This window comes from Cyprinodon variegatus, unplaced genomic scaffold (assembly GCF_000732505.1).
Source record: "Cyprinodon variegatus isolate N-32 unplaced genomic scaffold, C_variegatus-1.0 Scaffold1239, whole genome shotgun sequence".
In the NCBI taxonomy this organism is placed as follows: Eukaryota; Metazoa; Chordata; class Actinopteri; order Cyprinodontiformes; family Cyprinodontidae; genus Cyprinodon; species Cyprinodon variegatus.
In genome coordinates, this window is record NW_015151692.1 from 179,831 (window position 1) to 194,059 (window position 14,229).

At 37.9% G+C, this 14,229-nt stretch overlaps 1 protein-coding gene across 1 annotated transcript; it reads left to right on the top strand.

Annotated features, from left to right (window-relative positions):
* Positions 1 to 5,125: 5,125 nt before the first annotated feature.
* LOC107102354 lies at positions 5,126 to 11,086 on the top strand. The gene is made up of 6 exons (XM_015401626.1): positions 5,126 to 5,196; positions 7,047 to 7,373; positions 7,480 to 7,746; positions 9,144 to 9,239; positions 9,336 to 9,365; positions 10,863 to 11,086. The coding sequence occupies exons 1-6, from the start codon at positions 5,136 to 5,138 to the stop codon at positions 10,904 to 10,906; spliced, it is 825 nt and encodes a 274-aa protein (XP_015257112.1). The 5' UTR covers positions 5,126 to 5,135; the 3' UTR covers positions 10,907 to 11,086.
* The last annotated feature ends 3,143 nt before the right edge of the window (positions 11,087 to 14,229 follow it).

Sequence of the window (14,229 nt, forward strand, 5' to 3'; positions counted from 1 at the left end):
GTAGAAGAAAATGATGTATCATGTTAAAAACAAAAGCAGCAAAATAAAAGAAGTGGAACCTCTAACCCTGAAACATTTCTGTAAAACTAACTGACGTATACCTAATTTCATTGAGATTTTAGGCAGCAAAACATGCAAAAATCATAATTTTTTTAACAGACATCTTTTTTTCATTTAGCCATTAAAACCAGAGGTTATATTTGTGTTCAACATGTTCTGTGTATTAGAGCTACTGCTGCCACCGCAGCAAACTTCCTCTCTGCTATCTCATATTCTCAAAATATAAAAGTTAAAAAGGAAGTTAACATCACTGGTGACATAGCTCACATCTAACCACCAGCATTGTTTCCATGAAGACATTTACACATATCTCATGTTCACAACCACCAAACTGCCATCCCACGGTACTATATTGAGCGGTTTTTTTAAAGCTGTTCCAGTTCACCAATCAGAGGTGAGTGGACCTTATTTGTCCAATTTGTTCCTTTTGACACATTCTCTGTCCTCCCACAACTGATCATCAAAGTGTAGCAAAAATACATCTCCTTCCTTAAGCTACTTCCTCAAGAAGGAAGTTGCTTGATGATAGGTGAAGATGATTGCTGCATTGTTTTCAACATCTTCATTGGTATGTGCTCTTCGCTCATGCTTTTCTTTTATTGGAACATGTTTCTTCGTTTACGTTTGTAGAGACTTCACAAGCAGCCACACAGCATGTTTCTGTGTGGCTGCTTCCCGCTACCACAAATGGTGTTTTCCATGGGAACCACGAATAAAGTCAGGCTCACACTCATTGCTCAAAAATTGCTCTTCCAAGGAAAGGGAGTGTGTCTGGATGCCTCTGTGATCTCTGGACCAAGCCTGCACTCCAAAAAGTAAAACAAGCATCAGTCCTAGTGAATTTTCAGAATAAAATCAAACCACCAACCTAAGCTGAATTAACTAGTGACAGTAAGAAGTAAAAACAGAAAAAGAATGACAATCAGTTTGATTTACCTTCTGTAGCACAGCATTACCAAAGCTACACAGTACACAGTAGCTGCCAGATCCCGAGCCACAGCCCTTTAGCAGGCCAGTTACCCTTGCGCCAGAGCCCATTAGCGGGCCAGTTATGCTAGCGCCTGAGCCCATTAGCTCCAAGCCTCCAGGAGCCCTCAGCAGGCACTCCAAGCCTCTAAGAGCCCTCAGCCGCAGTAGGTGCCCCCCTCCGAGGTTTCTGAGCCACAGTCGGTGGCCTTCTCTGAGGTTCCTTAGCCGCAGTCCTCCAAGGCTGCTGCTTTAGAGACGCCATCTTCCAAGGCTGCTGCAGCAGAAACAACATTTTCCAAGGCTGCAGCAGCAGAGACGGCGTCTTTCAAGGCTTCTGCAGCAGAGACGGCGTCTTCCAAGGCTGCTGCAACAGAGACGACATCTTCCAAGGCTGCTGCATCAGAGACGGTGTCTTCCAAGGCTGCTGCATCAGAGACGGTGTCTTCCAAGGCTGCTGCATCAGAGATGACATCTTCCAAGGCTACTGCAGCAGTGACAGCGTCCACATGGTCGCCCTCCAGAGGTCCTTAATGGTCGCCGGCCCCACGGTCGACCTCCAGAGACTCTGCCTCGCCGCCGGCCCTGTGCCCGCCCTCCACAGACTGTTCCTCGCCTCCGGCCCCACGGCTGCCCTCCGGAAGGCTCTCCCTCGCCTCCGGCCCCGCGGCCGGCCTCCAGAGACTTTCACTTGCCGTCGCCCACCTTTGGTGGGTTGTTTTTTGGACTCTTTTTTTTGGGGGGGTTTCTTGCCCTCCTTCTTGTTTTCTGTTTTTGGACATTTGAGGGCGCAACATTTGAGCCACAAATACTCTCCTCTGCTGTCACTCTTTGCTGGTTCCTTGTTGTTGCTGGTTCTGTCGTCGCTGGTGTCTTCTCACCTCGGCTCTCCTCGTACTCTTTTTCTCCTGATGACTCCATGGTTTTGGGTTTGTTAACATTTTTTGTTGGATTTTGGGATTCCTGCCTCTGTTTACTGTTTTCACCCATTAAAACTGCAACAAATCACCTCTCCCTCTCTGCCTCTGCATTTGGGTCCTCAAACATCAACCAAATCCTGACAATTTGGTGTTGGTCCTTAAGGTCTCTGAATAGGGTGTGTAACATTGGTTGGGCTGAAAATGTCATATTTGCTGTTCTATGAGCCCTAATGCAAGCCTGATTATAAGCCTCAGAATGAAATGACAGGTTTTCTTCATTTTATGGTATGCTCATGAATATTTATATGAGCTGTGCACTGATTGGTTGGTTTATAACGAGAGATGCTGCTCAGCAAAGACGCATCATAGCAACAAGCACTCAGTCACTGAAACATCAAATTGTTGATATGGTAGGGTGACCAGACATCCGAACATGTCCTACTTTTCATACCTAGAAAAAATGTCCGGGGGGAATTGCAGTCTTGCATGTAGTCGAAACAGGAAGCCAGTGGGGGACGGAGCGACCGAACCTGACCCGGTGACGGTAGCCTGGACAACGGCGGCCCCGTGCTTCCGCCCGCCAACCCCCATCAACAATTGGCTCATAATGTGTTTATAAACCATCACAGTTACAGAATGAATGGAGTATCTGATCACCAACATTGCATTGAAAAAGGTTTGCAAGTTACACTTGGCTGAACAACCGGAAGTGAGGTCTTATTCAGACTTAGTGCCTCACTTAACAAGAAAAGGAAACTGCTGTATCCAAATTAAAGCCGTTCGTCTTTTGTAAGACCTGATATTTATGAATAAGGTATTCGGGAGGATTCAGCCTCTAAATTAGTACAGCATTTGTAGTCTCACTGTTATGTAATCAGGCAACAAATGTGGTCTTCAAAAGATGCAGCCCCTTAACTAGACACAGCTATAGAGGCCATGCATACATGTACAAACATTGATATGAGTAGGACTACAGTATACAACTTTGAGTCATGTTTGAACTGATGCAGCTTGGGCTTGATGCAGCTTGGGTTTTTTACTCATCCTTCTTTCATGTATATATTCAGACACTAGAAGGTGTTAGCTTTCAAATAACGTTTCACACATGTAATTTGGGCTTATAGTTCCTGAGTTATTTGCTTTTCCATTCGGGTATGCAAAATAGGCAAATTTCCCAGAAATGAGGAGCATATTGAGAAGCTAGTGCCCGCCTACAAAATAGCATTTAAAGCAGTATAAATAAAGGCTCCCACAGCAAGTTAAAATAACCATGACAAAAATGTTTTCAGCCTTTCCCTGAGACTTGGTCAACACACAGGGGAGAGAATACTACCATTCTCTTGTATTACCTGTCAATTTCCCATACAATTGTATCATAGAATTATATATATAAAAAAAAAAACATTGATCTGCCTCTCTGAACAGAACTGTCGCTAGAATAGCATTTCAAAATCTAATCACCTTTGTTCGTTAGTTGTAGTTATAGCAGTTTTTATTGTAGTTTGCAGTTGGTTAGTTCCTTTTAGATTTTTTATCTAAAATATCTTACAATATAATGGATGGTGGAACTTGACTGGGGTATTGCAAAACTTCCCCTATTTTTAATCAAAAACTTGATAGCTCCACATATGGCCCTTTCCAGGGCTACGTACAGTCCAACACCCATAAGCAAAGATGTTGATGGTAGCAGCCCAGCTGATATGTTTCCAGGTTGATGTCAGGCCAAACAGGAACAGATCAGACGAAAAGCAGAAAGAACATTAAGTTAAGTCAGGGGTTTAACTAAAAAATACTGCAGAATGAGAAAATAGAGATAGAATGAAACAGAAAGAGGAAAAATGGCCCCTCTTTCCTCCAGCAGTCTAAGCCTATAGCAGCATAATTGTGGAAAGAGCTCCAGATAACCTGAGCCACTCTTAATATAAGCTTGTCCAAAAGGATTACCATTTGCTTTTACAAAACATGTATGGTTTGTTTTTGATAGTTAAGCATTCCGGCCATGGCTTTTTGTGCCTGGTCAGCCTTTCTACATGAAGCCCCTGACAATTGTTTTTTTTTTTAACCATCAAGGCCCATGATTCAACCTACTTGACTTTGGTGGCTTTTAGCTACCAAAAATGTTAGCATGTATCACAAAAATGTTTTGATCTTTTGTTTACTGGATCTTGAAATCACTGGTTGTGAAATGTGAAGGATACAGAAGGCCCTGTGGTATTATTATATAACACAACCTCATCGTTGTGATTGCTCTGCTCTCCACGTTTGCGTCACTCTAAACTGCCTGTGCGCTGATGTCAGTGACCATGCTAGACCCCAAATGCAAACCCCAATGTCCTTCAATCACTCCCTCCACACAATCAGCTGTCCCCTTAGCAATGCCTTCCTTGGAATGTTTTTTAAAAAGTTATTTGAGGGCAAGCATAAAGCTCTGGAACGACGTGAATCATCTAAATATAAATACCCATCTATATAAATACCCATGTAAAGACCCTGTGCAATAACCCTGTATCATGATCCTACTATAAAAATGTTTTAAAAAGCTGTCATATGTGGACGCACTGTATGTATCACATGCACCCTTTTCTTCCTTTGGCACCTTCTTCTTTGTATATTTGAGCTGATGTAACGAGAACATTTCTCCACTGTGAGATAAATAAAGTCAATCAATCAATCAATACTTTAAAATTAGCGACATGGGGTAGAACTAACAGGAAACTGAGCTGGGGTGAGTTGATATAAATTTATCTCTATTCATTCCTTTTTACTTTATATAGAAGAATAAAGCATCAGAAATTAGTCATAATTGGTTTTAGGTGTAAATTTATATTTCTTAGTAAAATCATATTTTTGGGTCACATAATTAAATATAACACCCTTGAAAAAAAATGAACACTTTAAAAAGACATGACTCCGTTTAAAAATGGTATCGTGAAGGCGTCATTCATTTAGTACTATCCCTTTGTTTTCTAAATTTTACCTTCTAAAACTAAAAAAAAAACTTTTTTTTCTGACATTTTTGAACATCTTAAAAAAGATATTACGGAAAGTGTCGAAGGAAGGAAAGTCCCTATGAGTCTTTATGAAAGTTCCTCCTCCAGAAACCAGAGGAGGGGTGTTATGTTATCTATGATAAAAAGGGCTGCTTTACAGCCTCAGCCATTTGTGAAGGTAGACAGGCAGAGAAGGAAAATGCTTTCCTTTGGACGGATTTCAACATCTCTCTTTACAATTCTGATGCTTCAATTCAAAGGTAAGAAAATATCTAACAAATATTATTTTAATATAACATACAACTTGAACTATTTGTTTGTGAAGCTTTATGTCTAACAGTTATTATTAGCTGTTGCTTTTCTTCACAAAAGTAAAAAAGCAGGTAATCATAAGCTTCATTCTGCTGTGATCAGAGATTAAGCTGACTTTTTCGTGAGCATAGTTCCAATGCAACAATTTTAGGTTTTTTCATAGAAGTCATACCAGCTAATGTGCAAAGTGCCATGGCAGCGGTACCTGCCACAATTTGCACCTGCTGTCTCTCTGGAAGTCTGGACAGAACCAGTGAACTAAAAACATTCTTCAATAGGTTCAGTTCTGGAACAAGCTCAGCATCCCTCTCTCTTACCCACTGTCAAATTAACCTCTTCCTTTGATCCAAAGTCTTATTTATGTCCTGTATTTAGAGAAATGTTCCATGTATTCAGAATTTATTTTAGCTGATGTAACAAGGGTGGGGAAGGTTGATGTGTCTCCTCCATTATGAAAGAGTAGAATGTCAATCTGTGGCTTTCATAGTAGGTTACACACACTTGATGGAGAGACATCAGTCTATCATCTATTATACATATAGTGCACCATTAGAAAGAAGTAAATCTTAAACATTCTCCCTTTAAATGTTTTTATTGGGTCAATATAAAACCCTTTTAATTTATGAATGCTCATAGTGGACTGCTCTTCTCAAAAACTCACCTATGCAACAGGAGAGGGTCGAATCCGTCATGTGATCCAGAGTGCCTAGTAGTCTAAGCCTTCCTTAGAGAGGAGTGCGAACTAAGCTAAAAGTTCTTAGTAGAAAGTAGAAAGTAGAAAACCTATTTCCGGTTTTCTTGTCAAATTCAGCTTTATTAAAAGCAGAACTCACAAAAACTCAAGGGGGATTCTCTCACAAGAAAAAACTGGTAAAATGTATTATAAATTTGATACTAAAGAAAAATATCCAACCGCTTAGTAAGATTTTGTTGATTTTTAGCAACAAAGATTTATTTAGAAATATCACAATACTACCAGGAATCAAAAGTTTAATTCAATAATATTTCGGTATAAATAGATCAATAACCAAAAATCCTTATATCTGAGGAAAAAAAAACAAAAAACAAAAAAAAACAACCCTAATAACTGAAAGTCCAAAACTACCCGTTCTTTTTATTTTTTATGATAATGTCCAGACAGGAGTTCCATATACTCCAAACTCAAAGAAAAGTCCTGGAAGTGTTTAAGTCCAAGGTCCGTTCCAAAATAAAAAATCCAATCGACAGTCCCCCAAAAAAAGATTAGAAAAAAAGAGTGGTCTTCCTCTCCGGTCAAGCCACACGCACGATGCACACGCCCCTTTTTATTAAGAAATTTCCTCCATACCAAAAGACCCAGCATTTTAATACCCAACATCATTTTTTTACCAGTGGAGATTCAAAATAATATTACCAATGACATAATACCTGTTCTACAAAACAGTTTATCTGTACACTTTAATGTACTTCATACAAAAAAAAAAGAAAATAAGATAGTGGTTATGTTACACTCTGATGTCGATATCTAATCGAGAGGGGGGAATGTTGTCCTACCTTGATAACTTCAGGAATTCCAGTACAAAAAAAAAGGATTGTTTAATTTTCAAAGGTTCACTGTTGGTAGTTTCTCTATGTATGTAGCATACAGTATATATGCTTTATCTATATACATGCATACTGTATGCGCCTTAAAAATGCATTACTAAAAAGTGCTCTGTATTCATCATGTTTTGTTTGTAGAATATAAGCCAAATATTAAATGGTAAATATTTTTTAAATACGTTTATACCCAATGATTTGACATACATTTTCACTGCAGCATCAGATGGGCAAAAGCGAGCTTTCTTTACTGTTAAAGTCGGTGATGAGGTCACCCTACCGTCTGAAAATGTGACGACAGAGAATCATAACTGTGACGGAACCACATGGAAATTCAAACACACAGGACGGAAAACTGTAACATTGTTTGAACAAGGGATATTCACAAAGGAAGCTAAAGCTAAATCAGGCAAACTAAGTGTTACAGCAAACTGTTCTCTGGTCATTAAGAACGTCACAGCAGATGATTTTGGTCATTACTGCTGCAAAAGGAACACAACAGACCAAAAAGTCTCCCTCATTAAGGTTGATCTGAATGTTGTCACCAGTGAGTATTTATATCACATTGTTTTCAGATTTTACCGTAGTAATACAGCAATCCAGCTACATTTAATTATGTTGTCTTTTTAAAAACAATATCTCTATCTTTGCAGTGACTGAACATAGGAACGAGGAGGAAGTCACCTTTAGATGCTCTGTGTCAGTGTATACCGTCTGCAAACACTTAGTGGTGTGGCTGTATGAGGGCAAAGAGAACATATCCCCAGACAAGAACATATCAACTTCCTGTGCAGCAACAGTCACAGTACCAATGTCTTATCTCCATCAGAATTCTAAGTTTTATGAGTTATTAAAGTGCAAAGTTAAAGAGGCTTACACTAGAAAAGATTACCTGTTCACCTTCAGCCATCAGTCATCAGGTAAGAAAACAGGTGAGGAGATGATGGACTGTTTACCTGCACTTGTGACTTGAGACACATATTCAGGGTTTTATTATTTATACTTAAAGGAATGGTACACCCAAAACATGATCAGCCTTCATTTTCTACTCACCCCCATGCTGAACAACACTCTGGAGTACTTTTTTGATATCTCAAATGCATCTGGAGATCTGGGAGGCTTCTTGCTGTCTGCTGACATTCAAATAATGGAGGTCTATGGTGCCCGAGGCAGAAAGGTCCATAAAAGTCCACAAAAAACGTGTCAATATTCCTCCATACTGCTCGTCCAATGTATTCCAAGTGTCCTGAGTGGGTAGCGTCCATAATTTACTCGAAACAAAGTCATTTAGAATGTTTTTAGAGCATAAACAGTAGTGTATAGGATTTCCTAAAAGCGCCTTCACGAGTCTACGGAAACCGCGGCAGACCAAACCAGATGAAAGTGCGCATTCAGCGTCTGTTCTGCCGATAATGCAAGCATAGTAGAAGAAATGTGCTGTTTACCTGTGCAAAGAAAGAAACAACGAAAGAAAAATGTCTGAGGACTTCAGTGTTGAGGAAGAGCATGAGTTCTTCGCCAAGCTGAATGCACTGGTTTGGTCTGCCGCGGTTTCCGTAGACTCGTGAACGCGCTTTTAGGAAATCCTATACACTACTGTTTATGCTCTAAAAACATTCTAAATGACTTTGTTTCGAGTAAATTCTGGATGCTACCCACTCAGGACACTTGGAATACATTGGACGAGCAGTATGGAGGAATATTGACACGTTTTTTGTGGACTTTTATGGACCTTTCTGCCTCGGGCGCCATAGACCTCCATTATTTGAATGTCAGCAGACAGCAAGAAGCCTCCCAGATCTCCAGATGCATTTGAGATATCAAAAAAGTACTCCAGAGTGTTGCTCAGCATGGGGGTGAGTAGAAAATGAAGGCTAATCATGTTTTGGGTGTACTATTCCTTTAAGCTCTTACTCTTATCTGCTAAGATGTACTAAGACATTGTTGATGGGGAGGGAGGATTTTTCTTCTTTTATTGTAGAGATGTTGCTTACAGTATATCCTTGTTTACAAATGAGAAAGATTTAAGATTAATTTTTCAATAGATGTCTTACTGATTGCTCCATTAAATACAAAGTTTGAGAGGGACATATGTTGGCGATGATATCGATTAACTGTGTACAGTTTTGTTTTTTTAGAGATCAAAGTGATAGAGTTTGTTGCAATGCATTTTCAACAGAACAATACATAAAATGTATCTAAAAATATCCTAAATGCTTCCATTTGCTGGTAGGATCCTAGACTCGACAGCCCAGCTGCCCATGCTAGCAGATTCTCTTATTTATCTTAATAACAGTATTTTTTTTATTATTTCCAGGGAATTCTTTTTTTTTCAGACACATCATTCTCTGCTTGGTTTTAGCAGTATCTCTAATATGTCTTTGCATGGTTATCATATGGCTGAGCATTTTATGTAAGAAAAAAACTTCTTAAACGTTGATAAAACACAATTCAACTGTTAAAGATGAACTTGGGTTGAGATTTTTTCTTTTTTTTTGTTTTTTTTCAGGTAACAAAACAGCCTTGAATAGAAAAACTTGTAAGTTTGAATACTGAATTAAGAAATGTTGCATGATGTGTAGACTACACTTAACACTTTAAGCGGGGTATAGACTGTACAAGTTTTTGTCCTTTCGGGCGAATTTTTGGGACCGGCTGAGTTATAGCCCCATGGTGCGTCCTGTGTGGAGTGGTATACAGCGGGTAATGAGGGGCGATTAATCTCTCACGATCTCCTCCTGATCAGGAATCGTAAGGTCAAGAGAAAATCAAACATGTTCGATTTTCGTGGTTGTCGTGGGCAAATCCTGCTGTTGAAGCAGAGATACGAGCCGATTTACCAGAACCTTGCGCACTGCGCATGNTCAAACATGTTCGATTTTCGTGGTTGTCGTGGGCAAATCCTGCTGTTGAAGCAGAGATACGAGCCGATTTACCAGAACCTTGCGCACTGCGCATGTGCAAACAAGGGAGTTCTTCTTCTTCCAGATTGCTGAGTCGGACCAGCGACATCCCTCAGTGATGAGTCCAATTTTTAGTTGTCACTACCCGATCTGTCCCGGAGGCACGATCCGTACGATCAGCTCATTCGCGCATGCGCAATGATATACATCCAGGTCACCCTCAATTTAATTTTTTGAAAAAAATATCTAAATTACGCTATTAAGCATACTTAAATATAATGTGTTAAAGGTTAATAATGTATTTCCTGAGAAAATAAATGTATTAAAATCCTTTCTGTTTTATCACTCGTGTATTTTGAAAACGCCACTTCTTGGAGCTAACCTTCCGTCTGTCTTTAAGTTTTTTCCTTTCATGTTAATGTTGTGGTATATAACTTGTAACCTAAAGAAAGAAACAACTGAAATGTGGATAAACATGGTTAAATCATAATTCGCCTAACTACTCTGAGCACGTCCGATGATGACGTTAGACAAATTTTTCAACAGAGAAAAACATAAAAAGCATCGAAATTGTCTCAGAAAATGTCATAATTTATAATAATGTCACATTTTTTAAAGATATGTATTAGCATTCTTCAGTGAGTTAAGGATATAAATAAGTAATTTTAGTAACATTATTACATCATTTATGAAACGCGATGTATCAGGTAGTGCGATGGGTCGGGTAGTGACAGTGGTTACTGGATGTGCAGTGTTAGCAGGTAGATCGCATTAGAACGTTGGGCCATAAAGTGTAAGAACAAACATCGTGCACTGTGAACTTTTAAACTCTGCGGTTTTGTCACACAGTTTGAGCTGCAGCTAACTACAACGATTAAAAAATATTGTACAGCGTATGCCTGGCTTTAGTTATCTTTGCTGAAACTGACTGCACTTAAAATGTATTAGAATTAAAGATAAATATTTGGTATGCTATGTTTCTTGTAAAGAAAATAAGAAATGATTGCGTTATTTAATGCATTTTGATAAAGGAAAATATGTTTTTTGAAAACAGCTTTACATGGAAATGTAATAAATTCATTAACTGAATTCTCAATTTAACCCATTATGTCCTTTGTGTTTTTTCCTACAAGGTAATGGGGATCAGGAGACAGTGCCGTATCAAAACATGAAATAACCATCTGCTTCTGCTGGGTTCCACCTATCAATGTTTTCAAGATCCAGAGTACAAGAATGAAATGAATTAACTTTATCCAGCATATGCTATTTGTAAAAAATAAAAAAATAAAAAACAAGGAAGGCATTTGAATCTGAGCTATGGCAAATCTTATAAGAATATTGTATTTTATTCAAGCTTTTGTACTGATATTGCTTAATAATCTGCTGTAAGATAAATAACTGCCAAAATTTTAAATATCAAAAATAAATCAAGCATGAATACGATCACCCGCCTTTGTGTGAAAAGTTTTTTCTTTATGTTTTTGCAAATACATATTTGGTTTTTTATACTTTTTTTTTTTTTTATAAAAAAAGTTGTTTTGGATAATCTTATAAAAATAAAGCCACAAAATATTTTGTTTATCTAGTATTTTGAAGGATGTATTTTGAAACTTTGAATTTGGATGCAATTTATTACATTACAACGTCCACAGCAATACAACGCAACAATAATAATCTCATATGACTTTCTGTTTAAGTATTTATACATACACTTACAGATAAACATCTTATAATTAATGTAAATTATGCTTATATTATGCCCATATTTTCTCTGAGCATAGTATAGTTTGGGATCAACATTTATACATCAATTTAACTAAGTACTTAAAAAAAATGTAATGCTTTATAAGGCAAGGTGGAAGATTTTAGTAGAAGAAGAACAGTTTGGTGATGGGTGGGTGGCATTAGAGATTCACTCACCTGAGCTTTTCTTTCCAAAATTACTTATTTCAGGCACATCGGCATCAGGTTGAAGCTTAAAGAGAGGGATCTGCAACCATCCATTATTGTACATTCTTTGCTGATCATATAGCCTCTTCTTTACAGCTGCCCCAAAAGTTATATGTAGGATTTGCATCTTGGGACTAAGATAGCGATGGTGAGCATATTTTCTCTTTATTTAATCGTATGGTAAATGGTAAATGGTAAATGTACTTACATAGCGCCTTTATTCAAGTTAGGAGACTTGACCAAGGCGCTTTACACTACATTCATTCACCCATTCACGCACACACTCACACACTGATGGTGGCAAGCTACATTGTAGCCACAGCTGCCCTGAGGCTCACTGACAGAAGTATGTTTTAAGTCATTTTCATACTAAACAGTCAGTGATCATTTGTGGTCTTTGGGTCAGGCTACCATTTTTTTTTTTTTTGGTGTTAGGAACATTGTGGGTTTTACATGCTTTTCGCATGTTTATGTGTTGTTATAGTGAAAGTCACACTCTGGACTCAAATTCATTCAGACCAAAGTCATAAGAACGAATTGCATGGTTCAAGTTGAGTCTCTGAAAAGTTCACCAAAATCTACAGTTATTGATATCATGGAAAACTGACCTCCAGAAAGTGTCTAATATATACCGGTATTTATATATATATATATATATATATGGGCTGTGGACTTTACTATATATATAGTTAGATTTACAACAAAAGCTTAGGATTTTACATTTTGTCCCCAAGGCAGATTTAAAAGGCTGCACAGCAACCTTACTACCAGCAGGTGGTGCCCTTGGCTATAATAAATGAACTTTGGATAGAGAACTAATTTCATCTTCTTTCTGTCTCTCTCCCTGGATAAGGCTGGATCCTTAACGAAGGCAGATAATTAGCCAAACTGTGTGTGCTGTAGTCGGCTCACTGCCAACTGCACAGATCCACCTCCCACTGAGGTTGATAAGTTCACTGTGATGTTGTTCTATTTATGTCAATGTCTGAAAAATGGAAAAATTACTCAAATGAATCTTAATATGTTCTGATAATTTCTCTTATTCTTATTTTAACCAAAAGTTGGTTAATAGTACAAATGGTTTAAAACATCTGAATGCAGCCTTTGTGGTTCTGTCTCTTCTTCCTTGACTTTTAAATGTCTCTAAAATAGTTGATTTCCCTTAGAAACTTTAAGCTTAATCTGATATATGTGGTTTGACTTCCTCGTAGAGATTTCAGCCTATTTATTCAACTTTCATGGTATCGTTTCCCTGACTGGACTTTCATTATTAGGTCTCAGTTGAATTACCATTACAACAGTTTCCTTGAGGTTCTGCTGCAGCACTAATTTGAATGGGAAAACATTTATTTTCCTCTTTTCACATCAAAGCTTGCACTGTTTAACAGAAGAAGCAGAACAACAACAATAATACCAAATTGGGTCATTAAAAACATAGCATTATATTATTCTATCACGGTTACTTCTTAAGAAAAAAAATAGTTTTAAGCTCAGAGGCAACTGATAATAGTGATAAAACCCTGCAGGAATGCTGCTGCTGTTTATCCCATTTGTTATTTTTTTTTTTTTATTAATATTTTTAGTTATTTTTTTTTATTTTTTTTATTGCAAACTTTTTAGTTTTCTACTGTATTCTTAGAGACAATTGAACTTGTTAGGTAGATTATCATAGTGGCTTTATTTCAACAAATAAGTTAACTAAAGATTGACTTTGTTAATTTTTTCATTTTCAGTTACAACTTATACCAACTCATAATGTATATCCTAGAAAATAACAATTGTACAACAAGGAAATATTCTGTGCTGGATCTGAACCCATTTACCAGTCATTACTGGATGACTGTGGCAAAAAAAAATGTAAATTTTGGAATACCTTGTTGGCATCCTTAAACGTAAATTTGGTCCTTTTAGATTATTAAAAATATAAACAATAATGCACCACTTTTTTATATGTTGTATTTAATTTAATATTCTCAAAAAAGAAAATGTATGTTTAGTATTTGGGGTGATTAAGTGTAAGGACAGAGGCTAATAGTTTGTCATTAAAGGGGATTGGTGTTCTGGAATCCAAGGATATCCTCTTTGTGTCATGATCTTTGTGCTGATGACTGATGATCTGATTTCTCATTTGTTTCGCCTTCCTAGCTCCCCCCAGTTCTCATTACCGCTCATTTGTTCCACCTGCTTCAGCCTCCATTTAACCAGCCTTCAGACCAGTCATCGGTGCCAGATTATTTGAGCCTTTTGGTGAGAGTTCTCTAGCTTGCCTCCTGAGTCTCGTTGGCAGCCTACCGGCTGGAACCAACCTAATCCTCTGGGCTTTGACTGAACTATAAAACCAGAGATTCCTTCCTTAGATAAACGTTTAATAAACGTTTTGTTAAATCATGAGGCAGGGGAGATATAAACCTTTTGTTTTAAAGGGTGATACTTTGTGCTGTTAAGAAGCAGGGCTTTAAATTAAGCAGTTGTTTATTTTAAAGGTATACTATGCAACCGGTGTTGATTTTCCAGCGAGGCTCCCCCCAGAGGGCAAAAGTAAAAGTGCAC

Excerpts from the sequence above, each read along its gene's own strand:
- LOC107102354 (XM_015401626.1), top strand. The coding sequence starts at position 5,136 with ATGCTTTCCTTTGGACGGATTTCAACATCTCTCTTTACAATTCTGATG. Across the intron at positions 7,374-7,479 it reads TGATCTGAATGTTGTCACCA|TGACTGAACATAGGAACGAG; the intron begins GTGAGTATTTAT and ends CTATCTTTGCAG. Across the intron at positions 9,366-10,862 it reads AGCCTTGAATAGAAAAACTT|GTAATGGGGATCAGGAGACA; the intron begins GTAAGTTTGAAT and ends TTTTCCTACAAG.